Genomic DNA, 23,699 nt, shown 5'->3' with positions numbered 1-23,699 from the left:
TTCGGCTGCTCCCACTTTCCTGGGCGATGTTTTTTCGAGCTTGCCTCTGCTGGTGGCAACCCGTGGGTCTGGTCGGGGACGGGGCTGCTGATCCATTCTCCCAGGCGACGTTTTCACGAGTGCGCCTCCGCTGGCGGCCACCCGGGGGTCCTGCCTGGTTCGCGGAAACCGTTCTCCCTTAGAGTTGGACAGTTCGCGGAAAGTTCTCCCTTTGGTGGCACACACACAAAGGGGCTATCATCACTGCGGGGCGCCTGCCAGGCTGGCAACCCCTCGTGACAACCACAGCAAATTAGGATTCCATCCTCCGTTTCGGCTAGGCATGGTCTTTGAGCATCCTTTTTGCTCGGGGTGTTACACGCCAACCGTAACACCATGTATTCTTCTTTCAACAGTACAGACTGTGAAAACATGAAATCGTGCAACACTGCATCATTATTAGTGCCCCCCTTTCCCCTGACGGAGTCGCAGCCCTTTTGCAAAACAACCTGTGAGGACACCCGTGCCACCCCCCCCCCCCCCCCCCCGTTCGCTTATTATTCCCTCATTCACATAATTCAATACAACAAATCAGGGCTGCGGAAATCCGCAGGATGGAGGAAGCTTCCAGAAAATCACGAAATAATTACCATACACCCGAGAATAATCGATTACTCTAACATAACTTTCAATCCTACTTTTACTAACAATGCACAAATACACTTAGTAGAAGGAACCAGATTTGTACTTTCGAGGCGTTCTTTGTGGCCCTTCACACATTATTTATTTTCTACAAGAATTGCGTTTCAAATTTGTCTTCCGTAATATTACCTTTATTTTCTTGTGAAAACCTCAGCAGCGACACTGGAAACTCGCTTGATGTACCCGCTGTATACAGAATGGACGGATGGAAACAACTTTATTTTAAATCCGGCAAAGTTTAACGACCCGGGCTCAGGTTTCCTATGAGGGGACTTCGAGTCCTTGCCTCGTCGCTGCCTTTCGGGCCTGCTGGACTGCCCACTCTTGTGTTTTGAGGTTGTAGCTGCGCAGAGCGGCGGCCCACCTCGACGCAAGAGCCTGCGGAGCTACTGCCATTTTAGCTGATATAACAGGACACTCCCACAACATGTATATAGAAGGGCTGTGTTGTCACGTACGTACACCTTGCTCACAAAATAGGATTTGCCAATACACCAGCGTGGTTATTTAGGGCGGAGTGTATCTATTCTCCGAATTGTACTGCATGTGAAGAGAGGAGACATTGAATACCATCTGTGCTCTTTTTGAAAATACCGATATGAGAAGGACGCTCTGCTTGAGGACCTGAAATAGAATGACCTTCCGCATACTTGCCTGCGACATTCTGCGTTCCCAGAAGAGTGACTTATAGCCCGCAAGAAGCTTCAAGTCTTCTTGCATTCCTAAGAGAGACTGGTTTGATGAGCATGTGGTGCTGTCCCGCAATAACGTTGTAGGAGACGTCGAGGCAGAAGAATTGTCGGTCTCGGTCGCCAGGCTAAACCCGCCATTTGCTACAGCCGATCGCTAACACCGCCACCGCCACCATCACCATCACAAAACCATGGTTGCGCAGTGCCGCGATTCTCGCAAAAGCGCACTGCTTCGTTGTTGTTGGGGCTAGGGAAAGGCCTTCCTCCCGACAGCGAGACTGAAAGACTGAAAAATCGTCCATAGGTGTTTCGAACCACAGAAGTGCTCTTTCAATATGTCGGCCAATAACCATGGTGGAGCTCTTCCTGTCAATCTTTAGCCATTTAGACTTAAACGACTAATTGTAACGGACACCAGCAAGCTTTCACGTTCTTTGAAAATGTGGACATATCTGTGATTTAATGTAAAGTTGTACATTATTCAGCCTTAAAAATACAGTTCGCGTATTACATGGAGGAAGAAAAGCGTAGGAGATGACCTGACCAGCCCGGATGAATTCTAGAGGGCGGCGGAAGTAACGCGGTGTTTTTCGCAAAGGAGCACTGGGACCGATGCGCCAAGCATCCTCGTTGCCATAACAAGCGCGCTCGTGAAGCTCTCGCTGCTGCTCTCGGCCTCCGAAAGGCGAGACGATACTTTTACGTGCGGGACTTTGTCGAAGCAGGTTCGGTTCGCGAGACAAGCTGTGTTCGGAGTGTTGTGAGAGCTTTAAAGTTGTGTTTTGTGTCTGTGAGTGTGAATATGTCAGCCGGCAACAAGTAATCACGGCGCGGATCTTCGTCGTCTTCTTCAACGTGCCACGGAAAAATACAGGAGCGGGTCTGATTCACTAAAACTGTTAGAAGTTTACTAGCTTTTGCTCTGACGCGCGTCAGCAGCGCACACTTCGGCGGCTCGTCGCAACGCAAGCTCGAAGCTCGCAAGTTCGAAGGCAACGGAAAGCTTCGCTTTGAAAAACTGATCAGTTGAACGTTTACCTTAACCCAGAGATCAGACCCGGCACCAATGCCATCTCGAGGTCGTAGAGCGCTCTACCATCTCAGCCAACTAGGAGGCTAACAAATATGACAGCGTGATGGCGATTACGAAGCTGAAGCACAGTAGCACAGGATACAGCAAATCAGTTCTGCGGAAATCTGTCCTGCGGAAGAGTATTTCCGCATTTAACAGTATTAACAGAAAGATATGAGGCAGGAGCCAGCTAAAAGATGCAAAATCTGACGTCGGTGTTGCAGGTTAGTTCAGGAAGGGCCGTAGCATTGGACTACGCGCCTTTGGAGGCGCCATTTGGGCAGCGAAACGTGACCGGCCAAGGTTGATGGCACATGCCTTGGCGGTAGTGCGGTGTGTACATATCCTGTGTGAATGCTCGTAAAACAATTAACTCCCGATTTATTTATTTATTTTATTATAGCAGCAAAGTTTAAGATGGAAACTTGGTTTGCTGAGTCCGCCGCCTTCCGTTGCGAAATCATCATAGTAATTTTACGCAGCGTCACCGTTCTACCAATGACGATTGCGCCGAGTTGGGGTGAAACGGTATCGACAACGGCCGAACGGTGGCGCTATGCTAGAACAGCATGTTGTCAAGTCGTCGTCGCGCCATCCGGCCACCGTTTCGCGCTCAGCTTCACCCTGGTCGCATGACGAAAAAAACCAACGCTTTGTCCACCATTACTGACACTGAGGCCTGAAGTTACGCACCTGCGGCACTGCGCAGGTGGAAGCTGGACACGCGAGCACCTGCGCTATCACGTAGCTTCGGAGATTCTTGTGCGTGGTATTTGAGCGCCCTGTAGACTCTGAGATTGGTAGCGTCTGTGCATGTATTTCGAAGCCCACAGAAGAAAATGCTGTAGCGGACAAAGACGTCTCTGGGCGCAACGCAAGAATCACGATGGTGGTTCCCCCCAGTAAAAACTGTCTGCTGTAGCAGCACATCAGTTTTCAGCCAGATCAATCACTGAAACCTGTTTGCTTATTTTTTTTTGTTCTTTTCTTGTACAGAACGTACCTTGAGTACTCACAGTTTCGCGTCCACGGTATGCACTTTTACGGTGAGTGTAGCTGCTTAGCCTATTATACTATCCTATTGATAACAGAAGGTAAAAAAAAATATAAAGGCAGGACAAGAGAGTTAGGCCGAGAGAGAAAACAAATATGAGAAAGTAGAAAAAGTGGTAAGGTGATTCACTAGAAAATATTATCTGGCTTGCCACCCTATCGCTACGCTCAATGCTGGGAAAGGAAGGCAGAAGGGGAGACCGCGCTGGCACTACAAAAAACCAGCGCGGCTCGAAATAACACTCACAGCCGGTGGAATGCACAGCAATGTGGCTTTTTATTGAAATCACAGACTTGCCATTTTGTCACGTGGCTTTTCTGTTAATATATACACGTTAAGAATCGAAGGACGCGCCGCGGGCACAACACGATCCGCTGACTGCGGACGCGCACGAGCGCGCCTTCATGCAACCGCGTGGCATTACAGCCGAGAGAAACAAAGTACGCACGGGTGTAAACTGCTGCAACGCGTCGCCACCCGCGGGAGCTGCGGCTCGGGTCAGAAGGGAGGCGAGCGACCCCTTTCCCCAAGTGTGCGGGCGGCGAACAACAGCTGCCGGTGGTTCTTGTGTCGTCATTTGTACAAAAAGACACGGGATCCTCGAACCGTCCAGCGACGACGCAGGCGGTCGCCAAGAAATTACCGCGCGTTCCCCGCAAGGTTTAACGCTCCCGTTGCCTCTCCAGGATCATTAAAAAGGGGCTCTACAAAAATACTGTTAATAAGTGAACAGCCTTGGGGTAAACGCGCGCGCGTAACGCTCTCTCCACAACAGCGTTGGACCTGTCACACCTACAATCACTCCTGGTTCTGGAACCAGGCCACGAAAAGAACACGGGCGAGGGTAGTGGACGGGGGAGAGGGTATTAAGAGAAGCGACACGCAAGCACAAAGAATATACCCACCCACGCACACGCAAGCACACAAATGCGCGGGGAACTCCATTCGAAATCAACACTATTCACAGATTCTTTCCTCACGTGACACAATCCACTCTGTTCGGTGAAAACATTGCCACTGACCTAACAGGGTGCTTACAAGACTCCTCCAGAGTGTTTCACTCTTATCACACTAGAAACGCAGTACTTGCCATAGACGACGACCGACGCTCCCCTCCTACTTTTTGTATATAGTGACCTATTCATTTGTAAATTAGCGAGAAAGAATAAATTAAAAGCGTTTAAAAAAAGAAAAGAGGGGAGAGGCAGTCACACAGCCAAAACCAAGGAAGAAAAAGAAATGCGGTGTAAAGGTGCCATGACAACTGCATAAATATACACACTAATAAACGAAAACAGAAAAGAAAAATAAGAGCAATCAAATGCAATGAAAAAACTAGAAAACAAAATGTGGACTACATTTTTTCTCTCCCTCGGAAACGGCAACATGTGCAACATTCAGTGAGTCGCAATATTGCATTCCTAAAGCAGAAGCTGCTTTTTAATTGGTCAACAGCAGTTCGAAAAGACGAAAGCGGGCTAACGTGGGGAAATATTACAAGAGGTGAAAGTGCTACGTCCAAATGTGAGTCTCTGCGACTCCGCGGTTTGTGCATGCAGCCTCACTTTTCTGGAGGACGCGTCACAGCGCTCACATCGTCGACCACTCAGATCGTTGGACACAAATGCCAGTGGAACGCTCACATTGCTCACGGGCTACACGGTCCTTGCCGTACACAACACGGCTTGTTAGACGTGTGTTCTGAATGGTGAAACTTGCAGAGGACTGCGTTCCCGTAGCATTGCAAAGCATCTCGAGACTCCGCGCGTGGTAGTATTATATCTTGCTAATGATTTCATTTGTCTCTTTTTCCTTTGCGGCAATGGCTGGTAGATGGTTTGCGGCAATCTGGTAGATAAGATAGCGTTAGGCCGTTGTTGTACGCCACCAACCATAACTGCTCGAGCAAATGCGTTAATTTCTTGCACTGTCTTGATCTCCCGGGGCGCCTTCGAGTCACGAATAATGCTAAGATGCTTTGAAAACACAGCATTTTAGTTCAAGCTTTGCGATGTATCAGCACGTCGCACTCTGCAGGTTCCTTACGTACGTCCGTAATGATAGAGCGGAAAAAAGAACTGCTAAGAACACGTTCCGCTTTAGTTTCTTCATAAAATCAACTTTAACAAACGCTCAATCGTGTTCGCCGTTTAGTAACCTATTCGATGAGTAAAAATGCGAAAGCAAAAAACCAGAAATATTTGACAAAAAAGCAGGTGACGAAAAGCGGGGTGACACACATGAACTGTTGTCATCAACGAAATAGTACCGCAATTAACAAAACAATAGAACCAACAGAAGAAGCGGACTCATATGCACGAGAACCCAATAGCCGAAGCAATATTATTGCGGAACCTCCGGGAACCACCTCGAGGAACAGGGAAACGACTGTGGGGTGATAGGGACGTGGGGACTTGAAAAACTTGATATGGCACTAGGAGGGCAGTCAGAAAATGAGTCACTGGAGCACCCAGGCACCTCACGAACCGAGTCACACAGTCACCACATCCCGGCCTCTCGACGATTGAGGGAAGCACACATGGGGCTTTCGAAGACCGCGGTGCAGTTCTCACGGCTGGTCTGTCGACTGCCGTCATGGGCATGGATGGGCCGTGGTGTTCACTTTGGACAAGCGATGACGTAGCGGTGAGCGCTGGGATGACTTATGCACACGAGACGGCCATGAATCGGCGAGACTGGAGAGGTTCAGGGCACGTAATTGCACTGGTTTCTGAAGAAGCAGTCTTGTCTGCAGCCCTCTCAAAACTGCTTCACGCAGACAGCTTTTAACAAAGACTACAGCTTCACCTACTGCGTTCTTTTCGTGTGAACTGCAGAAGCAGTTTGGCGCTGAGCAGCACTTAGCGCCCGTTAACTATGGAATAAAACTTTCCTTAATTAAAGGAAGCATTCAAGGTACATGCCGATTTCTGCAGTGAAATTTCATTAGGGCATTATGGCACAGATACTATCTGTGACGGGTGCGACCGAAAGAATTCGAAAACGCCTTCCCTCAGGCCCTATCTCATTCACTATTACTTAAGGTTTAGTTTCTAGCACTTCTAAACATATGACAACAAGATTTAGGAGCAGGAAACAAGGTTTTTCAGGCATTATTTGCAACAATGTACAGTATTCGTTAACCTGATTTAGAGAACACAGGCGTCCAGGTTGTGCAGTCGGACTTTCGCAACGATCTCTACATTTCAAAGCATAGAAAAGGATATTTTCTCTTGCCTTATAGTGCTTTAAATATTAAAAGTGCTACAAGTACTAAGCATAGTCCAATGACGGGCAATGCCATCAAGACAACGAGTGAATTGTAAAATTCTCGGAAAGGCTGTTGATCTACTTTATAGTGCCCCAGACCTACACGTAGAATACGAGAGACATAGTGTGCTAGATACCTAATTTTCTTTTTTAACCTGCAGTTGGCCTACCAGGACGCGACAGAGACTCTAGCACCTCGCAACCCCTCCAGTCTCGATGATTCACGGCGCCACGGCCTCGCGTCAGAGCACGGCTGTCGTCGAACCCTAGGACGAGGCCAAGGACTTCCAGGACGCGGTGGCCACGGTTCCCGCCCTGAGCGCGGCCAGCTGTTCCTCGCCGAGCCGGATTTTGTCGTCAATCTCGCGCGCGTCCACAAGCAGCTTGGACTTCATGCGCACGAAGTGGTCGTAGTCGGCGTACTCTTGAGGTGTCAGGTACTTGCGCAGGAACTGGGCCACCTGACGACTGCGCCGGTCGATGCTCTCCTTGAGGCGGCGCGCCTCCTCGTGCTGGCTGCTCAGCTTGTCCCGCTTGGCCTCCAGGGCTCTCTGCGCATACAAGCCGGGGAACAGCTGACGCACACACGTGGTAGGTGCATTCTCTACTGATAGCTGCAGCAAGAGAAGCCGTACACCGGTATTAAGGTGCATTAGGCATCCCGCAGGCACGGGATGCCTAATATATCATATCATTTAATGCTTTAGCAATTGTTTCTTATCGTATCGTAGCGTAGGTAGGTACGGTACGATAAGAAACAAATACGAACTTTATCGTACCGTAGTTACGGTACGACAAGAAACGGGGGCCCGTTAAGCCCCTCAGCTTTCTCAATGGTTTCCTTGCATAGCGTATACCGATGCATCATATAGAAATAAATTAATGTATTATAAACATGGTGTAAAGCATGCGGTACTGTTGTTGTTCTTGGTTATTATTTGCGACAGTAGGGGAAGTTTGGCCACTGAAGAGCCTGCAGCCTGCGATGTGGCAGCACTGACTCAAAAGCTAATCTAGAATAAAAAAAAAATAAGAAACGAAAACATTCTATCGCCTCCCTAATTCATGTTGAATAGATTTCGCAGAACGCACGCAACAAGCTATTTACAAGATATTTGCTGTATACATGCTATACAGGATATTTGGTCAATTTCCACTGAGAGAGAAGAATTATAACAATTACAAACATGCTTTGAGAAATCGCTTTCGGCAAAGTTTATTCTGATGCGCTCACTTTTGTTAAGTATGATGCTCGAGACCACATGTCCCAGCGAATGCGTTATCGCGGGACCAGCTTTTATTTCCCTATTAACATACACGATCGATGTGAAAATGCCTTTATTAAACAGCTGCTGAACCAATCTGATTGAAACCTGCTTTACGTAAGTGAAAAAATAAGGCAAGTTTTGCTGAATGCCGGAATCAGAACATTAATTTGTGCCATCAGGTTTCTTACAGAATTGCCGAAAACTTGCCAATTTCAATATAGCTCATACCTACCGCTTCGCTCATGGCGGACGCCTAAATATTTCTCGGCCGCTGGGGAGCAATTCAGCCCCGACCGTTCCCAACTTGTCATTCTCGCAAGTACCAACCAAAACACTGTTGCTTAGCTCCAGTGACCTGACGATCAACAACAGGGCCGTCGAGCATAACTTGGCCGACGGCCGAGAAAGAAAGTGGGAAGCCACTGACCCTTTCCTGTGCGGTGGGCTCGTCGGCGCCGGCGAGTCCGGCCAGCGCGTTGTGAACGCGTGCGAGGCGGCCAGAGAGGGACAGGATGAGGCTGACGATCTTGTCCAGCTCGTCGACGTGGAGACGGTACTTGTCGCGCTCGGCGGGCCGCGCCAGCTGGTCGACGCGGCTGCCCAGGGCGCGGCCGAGCTGCTCGTTCTGCGAGGCCTCCTCGCGGAGGCTCAGCCGCGCCGAGCGCAGCACGTCGAGCTTGCGCGAGATGCTCGCCATCAGCTCCTCCTGCGCACCGCCGACAAGGACGCCATCACCCGAAGGACGACACTGAAGGACGGCAGGAAGACGAGCTGAGAGGGAGGGCCAGTGGTAGCATGACAACCGCCTTCGGAAAAGAATATGCGTTTGGAGTGCACAGAAAGTCTACAGAATTCCCTCCCTCCTTCTCTCCCTCTGCGTGTGTTGTGTAGTTGATTTATAAAGTTGGGCCAGTTAGTAAAATGACGTTATCTGGGTAGTTCTAGCGCTTTTAATGAATAAGAAGGGAACAGCGCTGGAGGAACGTAAGTGTTCAAGTGAATTTACTATATAGCAAGAAATTACGGATCATGCCCGGTCACAGACAAAAGAACCCGTGAGGATATAGCCGCGTTAGCAGACTGCCTTTCATTTCCCAAAGAAGAATGCGTGCTGCAAGTGCCGACTGACCTTTTTAGCAGCCAGCTCGGTGTCGGAGGTCCACTCCTGCTTGCCGATGTCCGATCCGAACCTGGTCAGAAACTTGGCCTTGGGCTCGGATGTCGTGTAGTAGGCACTGTTCGCGGGAAGGTTCTCGTCCCTGCAAAGTGGGGCAGAGTGAAAACTACGGAAGATCACCTCTCTGGTGCTCTGCGATTTCAAGTACCTGCAATAACGCTGTCGCCGGGCATTAGTGTTAAGCTGAAATCGCACTATACGCGCACGCCCGCTGCCTGCGCTAAGCAGTTTGTCAACAATTCTAACCGACTTGCATCAACTTTACAAAACGAAAACAACTTAATTGCAATCAGTTAGGTGTCCCTTTTAATCTACAAACATAGCAGTTGTGACAGTGTCTGGATTGGATTAAACAAGCCAAGGTCTCTTTATAAATGTTAAGGAACGCATGAACACAGCTCCGTAGTACTTTTTCTTGCGTCACATTTCGATTTTTTTGCCTTTATTATGGCATTAAAGAGTTCGCTCACTCCTAAATTTATTACTACTGATACCTTTCTTTATTCATCGTGTTTTATTATTTACTGGCAAAGTGTATTTCGGCTACGCTGCAAACACATTTATGTCTGTGAAGCTCAACTGGCCATACTTCCGCTTTCTTCTAAAAGTGCGGTCATGATCATAGCTAGCGCCTATGTCCAGCATAGCTCACAAACTTGCGGTCTTACTGTGCTCGTATTTATTACCTGATCGCGTTGTTCCCTGTATTGGATATAAGATATGGTGACGATGAAGCAGTTCGCGGCGGCGAAGGCTGCGGCGACGTAGCCACGGAGTTGCGCCGCCTAGGGAGCGAGGAATCAAGCTGCCCATTTTGGATGGCGTCCGCGTCGAACAGGCCTTCCAGGTAGTCGGACGTCGTCTTCTGGTTCGGGCTGGGCACTGCGCACGACGGAAGCGTAAGAAAAGAATATGAAGGTAGTAAATGGTTCGAAACGTGCATGATATCAACAGCAACACAGTTTGCTTAACAATATACAGATGCGTGCTAGTTTGATCCAGTTGGAATACCGAATCCAGTGCCAGACAACCACCGCGAAAAGAATCGAACCCTAGGAAGCATTCTTTTAAATAATTCCTGTGGTCCGTGTTCTTCCTGAGCCTATTATATGTCATGGTATCAGCATAACTCCAACTGATATGAGTATTTAGGCTTTGTTATCTGTTATAAGATTTCAGATAATTGTAACACCCACAACTGTAACAAATAAAACACCATTTAGCTCAGAGGCTAAACTGTTCACCGGCTGAGCACAAGGCTACGTGTACGTACCCTGCGACGCTGCAGTATATTTATGGGCGCGGAATGCAGAAAAGCTGGAGTACGATTACAGAACCCCTGCAGGTGATCGAAGTCAGTCCGCACCCTTCCACTCTCGTGAGTAAGCGTTCTGGCTTTGAGACACTATCAGTCAAGAAGCATGCCGAAACAAAGTTTCACTGACAATAGCGTGCGTTTTCGAAAAGGAATACGTCTTTCGAATGGCGCCAAACAATGTCGCCCCGTGACTACGGAGTGCGGAAGTAGCTGATTGATTTTTCTCAGGAAGGCAACAAAGAGTTCCCAAAAACATGACAGGCCCGCAGAACATTCATTTAACGTGGCTGACTGCGTAAAATGCACGCAATATATTTCACGAAGTTGTAGCCTGTGACATCCTGAGCTAAATACTGCGCACGAAAGGCCAGTACGCGACAAGAAAGACAAGGAAGCAACTCACGGTTAAGCGCTGCAGCGCGGTATTTAGGCATGACACTGTGCCCACTCGCCTAGCTCTCTTTTCTTTTTATCACTCCATCCTCGCAAACAGTTTCCTTTGTCAGTCCCCAGGTAGAATCAAAAGAAGCAGGGGAAGAGAATGACAAGAAGCAGCAATAGAGAAAAGGAGTATAGTTAAAAGAGGAGGAAAAGTCCAACCGAGAAAGGGGCGTAAAGACCTGGGAAAAAGTCGGAACGCGACGATCGGCAGAGAGCGAAACACAGACGATATGGAGACCGTGGGAATGTCAGCCGCGTACAGTCTGCAGAAGCGCACGCGTGCGCGTCGGCCGCGCCCGCGTTGCGCACTTTGTCGACTTTCTCGCGGTGGCTCGCACCGCAGCCGTCGTCGGCGGCGCGCCGACGTGCGTTGACTGCAGCGGCCTCGAGAAAAGCTCTTGAGTCGACAACACTGGAAACTCAGAAAGACGGAAACGCGGTGACTGAACCTAAATGTCACCGTAGGTACGACTGATCGTAAACACGCATCTACCAACTAAGAAACGCAGTGAATATGATTGATAAAAAAGGCCCGCACAGATAGTCTCTGTTCGTTCTTTCCACTCTTATTTAACCTTTTGCGATTTACCCCCCCCCCTTTTTTTTTTCTCCCCTGTACACGTTACGGTGTAAACAAACAGAGATGGTTAACTTTCATGTCTTTCCTCTTGTAATTTTCTCTCTCTGTCTAATGACCCCATATAACAATAAAGTAACAAACATTGTAATGAACGAACAAATCCGTAACTTGCGGAATAAGACTGAGAGATAAGGCACAGAGCCACGAAAAGCATAAGTATAGAGTAGCGCAATGGTCAAAAACCGAGTACGTGCTCGAATGTCTTTTATCTTCACGCGCTAAAGAGGTTGACGCAACGTTCCCTCCTAGTCAGAAATAATAGTTCTGGCGTAAAATTATCTAGTTGTCATTGATTTGCGTCTAATTTTCAACGTTAAGCAACAAAAATCCCTTTCTTATATGTAGGGTACGCCCACGTATGCTAGGTGCATGTCTTACTAGGTATACGCCCAGGTATGCATTTTGATGCGTGTTTTGACAAAAAATGTGTACCTCATAGCTGCGATTCTTATAACTATACGCTATTTATTGCCCATGCACCAAATTGACTCTGCTCTTCTCTCTCACTATTCGCAGCTCTGTTCCATCCTTCTTTTACATGCAGGCTTCACGATATGGGCGAAAAGCCTACCGCAACATGCACTTCAATGTGCAGTTGAATAAAAGCTACCGATTCAAATACCAACGATCAAGGACATGCCACTATGGGCGGATAGGTGCTGCCTCTGCGTGGCATGCAGAAGAAGTAGTTAGAAAACAAAGCAAGAGGACGAAGGCCCCGCAATGCAAGAGCGACCAGTGATGGATGGCGGAAGCCCACCACGTCGTTCGTCAGAAGCCGTTGCGAGTCTATCATCCAGGCCGACCGCCACCCCCGTTCCTATAGTACTCAACCCGAATCGATAGCCGTGGTTGGAAGCGAACTCGTATACAGAGCAGCGAACGTGCTCTTTTCAGGCTATAGGTATACGCGCAATAGACACGCACACCCACGCACGCACCTACGCACAAAGGGACGTACGTATACGCTGCGTCACTCGAGATACGTGAACATTTATGGGTGCGCACGCGCGAGCGCCTTGGTCGGTTTCTTTTCCCGCGAGTGGACGATTCCGTCGTCTCAAGAGCTGCGCCAGCGAAATGGGAAGAGGATGGCAACGCAGAGTTGAACACGGCTTTAGCATGAATGACGCGGAGAGACGGAACGCACAAGAACTCTCTTTTGACAGAACACTCAGCTAAGACCGCCAGCGACGCGAAGACTACGCGTGCTGCTTGATTCAATGGAACGCTGGCGGAATAAAAAAAGCTGCATAAGGCATTAGAAACATCTACATCGCTTAGACTGAAAAACAGACACCTTAGATTAAGAAAAGAGGACAGAACAGCAAACCCAACAGCCTTGAAATGATTTTACTGCCCCAAAATATACACCCTGAAGGTCACGCGGAAAAAGAAGTGATTACATCACGGCGCATGCTAAGATTACTTGCCACAGACCTGTATAGGACATAACCGTCGACTTGGGTCGTAGTCTTTTTTGAACAGATGCGATAGACGCATGCAATAAGCTATACGAGTAAGATTCGTGTATATATCTGCATTTCTCTTCTTTTTACTGTCCTTGAACATGCCTTGCTGTGAAGTACAGGCGTGCATTGGCATATACAGTCGCCCGCCAGGATAACCGCATCACGCTAATCACACCGCTCGTCAAACCCAAACGTCCTCCTTTCTGTCGGGTTGATTAACACATCAAGAAAATTATCACCCTGTAGCCAGCGTTTCGACACAAGGTCTCGTCTTCATTTAAGTCATGGCCTTTGTGAAACGTCGTTCTCTGAGTCAAAGATACTCGGACCGTGGCCGCACCCGTCCCCAGCACAAGAAGCGATTCGTGCACTAATACAGTAATTGAAGTGCACCGGTTTGAGAAAACGCTTATAGAGCTCATGTGCGTCCTCCCAAGCGTACTCAGTGCTCCCTCTCTTCTTATTCCTATTCCCCGTTTCCCTTAACCACAGTGTATTGTGGCAAACCGGACGCTCGCCCGGTTGACCTCCCTGATCTCCTTTCCTTGCTTTTCCCTCTCCCTCTCCTCTCTAGACCCTATCCAGGCTGAGGCATACCTTGTTCGGCCACTGTTGAGCACTTTGTCGCTATCTTTCCGAGAACCTATGTCTAGTTTGGATTCCTATTTTGTCGTCTTTTCTTTCTTTCCGCAGTTTATTTTTACCCCTGAGCGCTCGAGAAGTTTCAGATGTCTAAGTTCCAGGTAGCCCAGCTTTTTGCCTTACGGTAGTTTCATACAAGCACACGCAAAGCAAGACGAAGAGCGGTGATGTTCTTCTGAAGCAGTTACTGCCATCGCCGTGACCTAAGTAGCACAACGGCCCACATCGTGCAAAGTTTACAATTTCCGATCCGGAATAAAAAAAAAGTTTTAGAGAACGCTTAAGCTTCGCCTTTCAGAGAGGAACGCGACAGCATTCAAAGATCCCTGAATGATTCTCACGCTTCCCGGAAAGTGCAGCTTATGCAACCGCAATAAACGCTGGCCGCGAAGTTTAACTTTCTGATATACAGACGCGGCCTCTTGAGTGGGCCGATCTTCTGTTATTGTTTCGCACTTTTAGTATTTCAGTCTGAGAAGATTTAACATGAAAGGCGTACGCTGTCGCTGTTTTGTTTCACAACATTTGTTTCTGGGTTGTCATTCTCAAAATTCCGAGGAATAACTTTGTAAATAATGTAAGACAAGGTATAAGCAACTTTAGTGATAAAAGATCTTTAGCGGCGTATAAAATATATACGCAATTTTTGCTCACAAGACGGCTGGCGTCGATGCCGGACGCCGACACAGAATTTTCTGTGGCAAGGGGCTTAACGCTGTCGCGTTAAAATAAGGATCTCCACAGCGGATAAGAATGCAATGCGAGAAGGCAAAGCAAGGAAAACTGGTTCTGAACATTCATATTTAAAACAGCGCAAAAAACACGGACAAGGGAGGACACAGGACGAGCGCTGACTGCCAACAACACCTCGCGCCAGCGCTCGTCCTGTGTCCTCCCTTGTCCGTGTTTTTTGCGCTGTTTTAAATATGAATGATCCGTACCAACTAGCTCGCACCCAAACCCTTCTGGTTCTGAACATATCGCTAGCGACCACGCAGGGCTGAGGAGCTACGATACTTGGCGCATGTGCCTGATCCGCGCGCATAGGCTTTGTGGGCAGTCAGTGGCGACGAGAGAAAGGTAGGCTCGTCCCTCTTGTCGAGCAATGCAACACTCTCTAGCGCGCTTCACCTTCATACGTACACAAATAATTCCTTTCCCATCGATTAAGCTCGGTCAAATAAATTTCTTATTTTGCCAAAAGAATAGGACATTAACCAAGCGGTATCGAAATGCACGTCGATCTCGACTGAACATTACAAGTTCGAAGAAGGCGATACGTGAAATCGGATAGGCGGGAGACGAGGACGCTTCAAAATGTAAAATTAGACCACGTGCGCATGGCGCAGGGCCGCGTATATTTTTGCGTCTCCGCCATGGCCGGGATTGGACCCCGCGACCTCAACGTTCTAACTTTCTAAGTTTCAAAGAAAGCAGAGAGAGAGAGAGAGAGAGAGAGAGAGAGAGAGAGAGAGAGAGAGAGACAAAGGTGAGGAAAGACAGGGAGGCTAGCCAGTGCAAGTACCGGCTGGCTACCCTGTACTGGGGAAAGGGGTAAAAGGAATAAAAGGAGAAAGAAGAAGAAAAAAAAACAGAAAAATTCACGCACTAACGTGATGCTACGCGCTACAACATTCGAAGACGGTTGCACAATTCATAGGTGACGGCGGATGACGGCGAAAATGCATACTGCTGGCAGAGCACTACCGAGGAGATAAAGAACGCCCTGCAGCTTCACCGTCGCCAGTCACGATGCAACCGACCTCGTTCACCGAACGCACGCTTGAGAGCCGCACGATACCACTGCGCAAGCGCTCGTTCACGTGGTTCTTTTCATATATCGCGGGCTTTCTTTGCAATCCGGAAAAAAGGACTGCGTGAGGTGCATCGTAAAGGAAACAACTCGATCGGTAGTCTCCGAAGGTGCTGTATACAAATCTGCGCATCATACTTGGGGTCTTCAGCCAATGAAGAAAAAAGTCGGGTAATAAACTTAATTAGTGAGTCATGGGAAATACAAAAAATTGCCCGAGTTACTATAGGCTGTCGCGAATAGTATGCGTTCGGTTCAATTCACTTCCGACGCGCCTTTGATATTTAAATTCTTTAATATATATATATATATTAAATATTATATATATATATATTAATATATTAAATATATATATATATATATATATATATATATATATATATATATATATATATATATATATATATATATATAGAGAGAGAGAGAGAGAGAGAGAGAGAGAGAGAGAGAGAGAGAGAGAGAGAGAGAGGTGGAATGTCCACCTTCCAGGAGCGCTGGGATTCAAAGCGGACGTTCGCTCGTCAGCAGTCGAGATGAGCGCAAGAGACGTTTGGCGGCAGGAGTGTTGGCGGCAAAAAAGCAGACTAGAGCTTGATACAACCCAAGTCATTGCAGGCATACGTAACTGTACAATATAGAGATGCACGTTTCAAAAAAGAGAGAAACAAAATCAAGGAGATAAAGGCAAAATGCTGGACTGCTATGCGTGAATATAATACCTGATCAGCTGTAGCAGGTTAGGTGACTATGTGTCGCCTAACGCGACGATGCGCGCCCTTAGAACAGTCATTATTGCACGTGAAAGCCATTCTCAGCACACGCTGAGGCATGATAAAACTTTTCTGTGCTACTTTTGGGGTTGCATTGGAGCAGACGTTTCATTTTGGTACGTAATGCAAGATATTCTAACGCGTTCGGCCGACAGAGTACCACTGCACTAGAACGCTCGTCACTCTCCTTCTCATTTCACTAGTGTATATCTCTTATTTAATAGATTTTCAACAAACTTTCAAGGACATTATTCTAGTTCGTGCGCGTTTCTGAGTTATACGTCGCGGTACGGAAAAAAAGAAACCGAAACAGGAGCGTGGCCGAACGACAGTGACGGGCGGGAAACAGCATTTACAGACATTTCTCTTTTGCTTTTTCTCAGTCCTGCGCATACCTTTCGGTTCTGGCCTCCATAGTTGCAGCATCGCCTCCACCACTGCGAGCAGGAATCGATGCCCACTCGGTTGAGTTCGCGCCGCCTTTGAGGCGACTCCGTCCTGGTCTACCGTGATCGAGCGTGACGCGAAGGAAAGGTTCGGTCATGTGTTTCTGGTGCTGTCGCCGAGGCGGGCCGGGGAAACTCAAGCTCGTCGCATAAGGAGAGAACGCGACTACTGCCCAGAAGTACGTCGATGCTGCGCTCCATGACCTTCTATCTATCATATCTTACGGTCGGGTTTATCAACCATTCCTGAGGTACGTGTTCGTGAACGATCGGTCTATACGCGTCGTACGCTTATCCATTCTCATACTATACGCGATAGGCGCTACGACAAATGCGATCAGATGATACGATAAAATGACGTGGCGACCGCGTCTCACTTGATAAAAGCAAATACTGAGATTTGTACAAGTCTTGGATAGCAGAAAGACTGCGTGTTCTCGCCGATGACGTCACGTGCACGCGGTAGTAGTACTGAAAACGCACCCATTTCGGCGGGTTTCTTACGGACGCATGGTTTTCAATTGGCCCTTTTTCGCGAGTGAAGTCATCAAAACGCTCATGCATTCCGTTATCTAGCAGCTGTTGTACGAGCACGCCTGGACCAAAGCGAGAAGACTGAATACGTTTCTTCCATGAGTGACAGACGATAAATTTCTTTTCAGTTGTTTTCTGCTCTACCAACGTCTGTGATCTGTCTGTGTATTTTTTCTGTTTCTTCTTGGCGCAACGGGTACGCAGTACAGGGCAACCGCGTCAAATTGCGGCCTTTATTTTCTTTCAAACATGACTATGCATGATCGCTCCATTGTTTCGCTTTTCGGCAAATCTGTATTCGGAGCATGCAGGTGTGTGGGAACAGTGCCTCTGACGCTGGATTACAAAGTTCGACGAACGCGGTTCATCGACTGAGACTGACCACACCAGGAACATCTGCCTCCTTCTTTTTCCGAGAGAGATAATGTCAGTATTACCTCTCTGCGAACTCTCTGTGTCCCAAATTCCACGGACGCATTCGCTTACACGCGTGACGCCAGAAGTGTGAGAGAATGGTGGCGAGGTTGCTAGCGATCGCGGTGCCGCAGCAGCGGCCCATACGGCACCGCCAGCGTGCTCAGTTTATCGCGGTCGAAAACTGGTACGTAACAAGCAACCCGGGGGTCGAAAACGAGAGATTTGATGGCGCGCGATAGAGGCCATGGAGGGGCCATACGACGACGACGACGACCCACTTTCCTCCGGCAGCGCATAAGACCGTCCGTGGTGACATCCAGAGAAAGCCCCCTTTCTCACCCCCTCCCCCATCGCCTCCGCGCCTCGCAGAAGAGACAAGGGCCGCTTCCTCTTGCGCTGGTTCTGCGTCCACGCGACGCGCAGCTCCGGCCAGGCGTTCTTTCTCATTGAAGGCACGCTCTATTTATACCGACACGGTCAGCACGACGCCTATGAGGCTGACTCTCGATAACCGTTTCTTTCTCTGTTTTAGTGGCGGCGACGAAAAGGCGGGCATATGGCACTGCTGCAGACATGAGCTCTGTTCGATTCCGCGCAGACCTCCGTTGGAATGCGTTCCGCAGAGATAAAACAATGACGGAGTGAAAGGTAGAAGCAGGTACAGTATACAGGCCGAGAACGGCCCTCCTATGCGGGCCACGGAATTTTCCCATTAACAAGCTCAGCTTTTGTGCGGGAGACCTTGAGAGAGAGAGAGAGAGAGAGAGCTAGTTCCTCGAAGTTAGGCGCTGCCGTGCAACTCGTACATAAATGGCACGATTGTCCGTTGCCGTTCGCATACATTGGTTCGTGTATTACGTGGCCCCAGGAATGAATTAGATCAGAGCTGCAGCGGAAGCTAGTGTCGGGTTCGGTTGAAGTATAAGCGGCCCCCAATGCCAGCGGCGTTCCATTTACATTTGGCGCAAGTGATCCGGAAATGCTTGTTCGCATTAGAAACGCTATGGACAACTACTTTGCACAAGTATCAATAGGTGACTTTTTGCAGTAGAAGCATGATGTGGGCATGGAACTCAAGGTACCGCATTTACTTCGCTATACTCGCAGCTTACAATATGATATCTCGGTAGCTAGAGTATAGCAGCTGGCCAATGAAGAAGAAGGAGAAGAAGCACAGAGCGAGGGTTAAGGCACAGAAGTGCACAAAGTGGGAAAATACAAGGATGGCAAGCTCTATCTCACCGACAACGGTAAACCTCACTATTGGAAAAGTTTAATTTTCATGCGAAAAAAAAAAAACGAAAATTATTACTAAACACGCCAAAGAAACGGAAATCCGAGAAAAAGGAGCACTGCATGTGAACGACAGAAACCAGCTTAATTATTACTATACGCAGATCATTAGTCAAGGATAAATGACATTGTTTTGAAGGAAAAAAAGAAAGGAAAAAGAAAGAAACTACACGGATTCTGACCAGTACTGATGAATCGAGTATATACCGGCGTTAGCCACTGTGCGAATGTATTGTCAGTACCTTGTGGAATGTGCTTGAGAAGCGTTAGTGATTTTATCTACATCAACGGGCATGTCTACGCTTAGTCCGAGTGCGCCCTGTATCCTACCACTCTCCGCTTATGACTCAACGCTACTGCTTCGCTTAGTAAACTAAGTTTTGCGTGTAAAATATGCAGTTGCAACACATTGTTTTTCAAGGTAATGTGACTCTATATTGAAGCGTGTGTGCTACTGGGCGAGCTTAATCAGCAACGCGTAGCATATTTAGGTGGACGTACTTATTTGTCGCGGAAACAAGCGAGGGAATGTTCTTTTTTTTTTTTTTTCCTATAGGTGTACGCAGCATTTGGCAATTCCTGAAATCGACAGACATGACTGCACGACCACAGACACGCTGCGCCTTCTAGCGCACGCGGCGAATCTGAACTCATGTCTCCTCTCTCTTCACTTTCACTGCGACCTCCCCCTCTCCGTGTGTACGGTAGCCAACCGTACAAAACCTTGTCAACCTCTCAGTGTTTGGTTGCTTCCTCTCTCCCTATTTTGTTGCAGACAGCCTTCACGAGGAGGCCGAGCAATCCGACTAACTTGCTAACGCCGGCAAAACGCGAGTTCAAGAGTTGCCCAACACCGCAGGATTGTGTTCACTTGGGCTGGCTGGTGCACGGCTCATTGTGAGAAAGTCACGCGAAGACTGACTTCGCCTCTTTTTGTTGACCTCTTCGTTTTGCCTGCTCGCAGTAGTACGCCCAATACCGGCTTCGTAGTGTGCCCACTGCCCTTTGAATCAGGGTCGATCACGGGGCAGACCGACGCGTGTACTCACCGAGCAGGGAGCGCAGCGCGGCGTCCCCGTATCGGGAGGCGAAATCCTGCGACAGGCGCTCGCACTCCAGCTCTTCCTGGCTCTTGGGAGAGGGCCGCCGAAGTTGGACCGCCGAGCACCACTCGTCGTCGGGTCCCGTCTGCGTCGCCGAGTTGGTGCGGCGGCACGCCGCTGAACCGACGCTCGTCGTACTCGTGCTCGTCGTTGTCGACGACGAGCACGTAGTCGTCCAGTGTTCGTGGCAACCGTTGAACGCCACCTGCTCGCCACTCGCGGTCGGAAGCGGCGCGTTGTTGTTGACGTTGTTGCCGCTGCTGATGCTGCCGCCAACAGTGGCGGTACTGGTGGTGGCAGTGGTGCTTGCCGAGCTGTTGTTGTTCAAAGAGTCCGCGGGCTCGCACTGCGGGGCCGCGACCTTCGCCGACGAGGAGTCCTGACTAGAGGCCGCAGTCGTCACGGACTGAGGAGCTGCGGCGCCCGGAGAGGGCCACGAGTGCGGCGGGAAGCTAAGCGGCGACGAAGGACAGGACGATGAGGACGACTCGGAGCTCGCTTCCTCCGAGGTGAACTCAGAGCCCTGGTCCGAGCCCGGACACGATTCGGGACCCGAGTCAGCAGCTTCGCCGCCACCTCCGCTTCCGTGGTAACTGCGCCGGTAATTCCCTTGGAAGCCCTGGCGACCCGGCTTCCGCTCGGTCCGATACCACATGTACGAGTCCTTGGGGTACACCCTGCACGAAATGAAAAGAGAGAAAGCGGTCAGGGTGATACACGGCGATTGCTAAACAAGCTTGGGAAATGTGCAGCACATGAGCCTTATCAGAATCATTTGCTGTTATTTTTTTGCTGCAATTTTTGTCTCTCTTTTCGTGTGACTTGCTGGCCTGCCTTCGCCTTCCGTGGTATATCATGTCAGAGGCATAGATACACTGTAAGTCCACTTTGTTTATTTAATTAAATATATCTTTAACAGTGTTTTACGTGCCGTAACATCTGGTTACTAAGTGCAAACAAAAAGCTTTTCCCTTTGTTTACCGTCCACGTAAAAAATAGATCACAGAAGAACATGCAAACCATGAGCCAGGTTGACGGGTATTCATTAATAATATAAGCAAGAGAACGAGTATGACACGCTGTTCTTGCGTATTGCAAGAGAACCTGAACTTATCTATGAAAACAAGATGGTTAATTAGAAGAATAGTGGCGCATGTGAAACTTCAGGTACACTGGACTGGATATTACACACGAAGACACTAAGATTACGTGAAATGACAAGAAAGGTATTTTCTAGGTTCCAGTGAAGCTGCAAGTGCACGAGCTCAGTAAACGACTTTAACTCAGCCGCTCCAATCAAAAGTTGAAAGGTGAAGAAGTATAAAAGAAAGAAAGAAAGAAAGAAAGAAAGAAAGAAAGAAAGAAGAATACTAATTCACATAAAACACGGAGACGGCTAGTTATAACGAAATGACCAACTCCGCTGAAAGAGCACGCCGGGTTGGCTGGGCTCAAACAAGATGAAAGATGCCTAAGAGGAACACAGCTATAAGACGTGGTTATCATTTAACTACACTGCCCATCTCTTCAGTGCGTAGTACCCCGCTAATTCATTACACAGCCCGATAGCATAGCACGATGACACACAATTAGCTTTTACTGTTTCCTGTACATCTACTTATACGGCGTGGTCCACGCGGGATGCTTTCAGCGCACTTTGTGGTTGTGGGGCGTGGGCGTAGCGTGAAAACAAACCAGGGAAGGCAGCGATTGGTAAACAAACTTGGGGGACCCATTAGTATACGTGCACGCAATGTCGAACGTGTGCCTCGGTATACACCGTACAAGAGGTTGCTCTCACTCACTACAGGGCGTACTAAACGTCATCATTTCAACAAAGCTGAGCGCAGTCGCATGGATTTCGAGGAAAAGGGGTCTCTGGACGGGCGAACAGTGTGATGGCACGCATGACATGAACTGGCGTGACGTACTTTGCGAAGTGATCAGAGGCAACGTAAGATAAAGAATTTTAACAAAGGCACCTCAGAGGTCCGTCGCCAGAACGTTTTCAAGCCAACAAGCAGATGAGACACACACACACACACACACACACACACACACACACACACACACACACACACACACACACACACACACACACACACACACACACACACACACACACACACACACACACACACACACACACACACACACACACACACACACACGCACGCACGCACGCACGCACGCACGCACGCACGCACGCACGCACGCACAACCACCACGAACTAATTCTAGGCACACGCTTCCCCGATAGCCGACATTGTACGGTACCGCGAATACGAGAACAAGAGGAGGCCGTGAAGGGAAGAGAAAAAGCTTGCATGGAATTCTGCTCATACCGGAATACATTACGGGAAAAATTGCAAGAAGTGAAACTGATGCGACGGCAAATTAGTTTCGGGAACGCTGAACTACGGGCGCCACCGCGCCTATTGTTCGTTCAACAGGCGAATTCATCACAAAAAGTTCTTTTGTGCGCAGTGGACGGGCGTAGCCATATCAAAGAACACGAAGAAGAAGAAAAAAAAATAAAGCGCGACAAGAGTACATTTATGGCCGAAAAGCGCGCGCCGCAAGGTCAGCAACTTTCTTTTCTCGAACCTGCGAGCGTAATTGCGCTAACCATAAGCAAAAATAGGCAAGAAATAAGCGCTTCCTTACAGAGTGCGAAAGGCATACGCCGCGGTCGCAGCAGCAGCAGGATACGTGCGCTAATGCGCCGACGTCGTCGTCGAGGCCTTTGCGACAAAAGAGGGGCTCTCCTTGGGCACAAGACGGGCAGGTTAAATTATTCCGCGAGAGGGTCGCTCGTTCCCAACCGCCCCGACGACACGCGGTGTGTGGATTCCCGTTGCAGTCTCTCTCTCTTTCTGCAATATCTGTACCTACTTGACGGTGCCGAAGCGACAGAAGCACAAGAATGTTGGTGTAGCATTCAGAGGGGGCGATGGGTTGTGGGGGAGGGGGTATACGAAGAAATTTAACTTCGATCTTGCGCGAGTTTCAGCGAAACTCGGATTTTTCTGTTGGTATACGTTCTAATTGTACGCGAAAGAGACGCTTGAAGACGCATGAAAAAATGCTGCCCGAACGTGACGCAGCCAACTTGTTTGCGGACTTCTGCATCGCTTATCATGGGGCGTTGGGAAATGAGTTGGGTGGATGAGTTAGGAGCGCGAGGTTCCTATTATAACACCTTAACAGGTACGGGTATTCAATTAGCGGCGTTCGAAGGCAGACAAGAACGATAAGGAAAGAAAGGGCTTTGGATAAAATGCAGTGTTCGTCGTCGTTTGTGCGTGCTACTGTGACGACCGACATGCGCAGGCAAACCTCCCGTTTCACCTTCCGTCCGTTCATGCATGCCATTCGTTTCATTGTAATATAGGTATAGCAATATGCCTTGCTGCCTGCAAGGTATGGACATGAAAATAAAGGAAGAGCGTGTGCAAGAGGTGTTTTACAATTGAAAACTGTGCTACTAGGCAAGCATGCATCTTCCTGTACGTGCAGCGGTTACAAAAATGACGGCTAAGAGAAGAAACATGTCCTGCGCCCTCCTTCGTTTCCTCTTCGTTTATGTGAGCGCT

General features: G+C 48.7%; 1 protein-coding gene across 2 annotated transcripts in view; it reads right to left on the bottom strand.

Moving 5' to 3' along the window:
* Positions 1-3,756: 3,756 nt before the first annotated feature.
* LOC142578710 (uncharacterized) overlaps positions 3,757-23,699 on the bottom strand; it is a 345,059-nt gene continuing 325,116 nt past the window's right edge. Inside the window, exons 6-10 of one of the 2 annotated variants that reach the window (XM_075688208.1) lie at positions 20,050-20,780; positions 9,901-10,096; positions 9,167-9,296; positions 8,465-8,743; positions 3,757-7,320 (exon numbers count right to left, since the gene is read on the bottom strand). In XM_075688208.1, the coding sequence (XP_075544323.1) occupies positions 7,036-7,320; positions 8,465-8,743; positions 9,167-9,296; positions 9,901-10,096; positions 20,050-20,780 (1,621 nt within the window). In that variant the 3' untranslated portion in view covers positions 3,757-7,035. The other variant, XM_075688209.1, reaches the window with a different exon arrangement.

The sequence above is a fragment of the Dermacentor variabilis genome, chromosome 4 (genome assembly GCF_050947875.1).
Source record: "Dermacentor variabilis isolate Ectoservices chromosome 4, ASM5094787v1, whole genome shotgun sequence".
In the NCBI taxonomy this organism is placed as follows: domain Eukaryota; kingdom Metazoa; phylum Arthropoda; class Arachnida; order Ixodida; family Ixodidae; genus Dermacentor; species Dermacentor variabilis.
The sequence above is the reverse complement of the archived record's forward strand: the minus strand, read 5'-3'. Positions and strand labels throughout refer to the sequence as shown.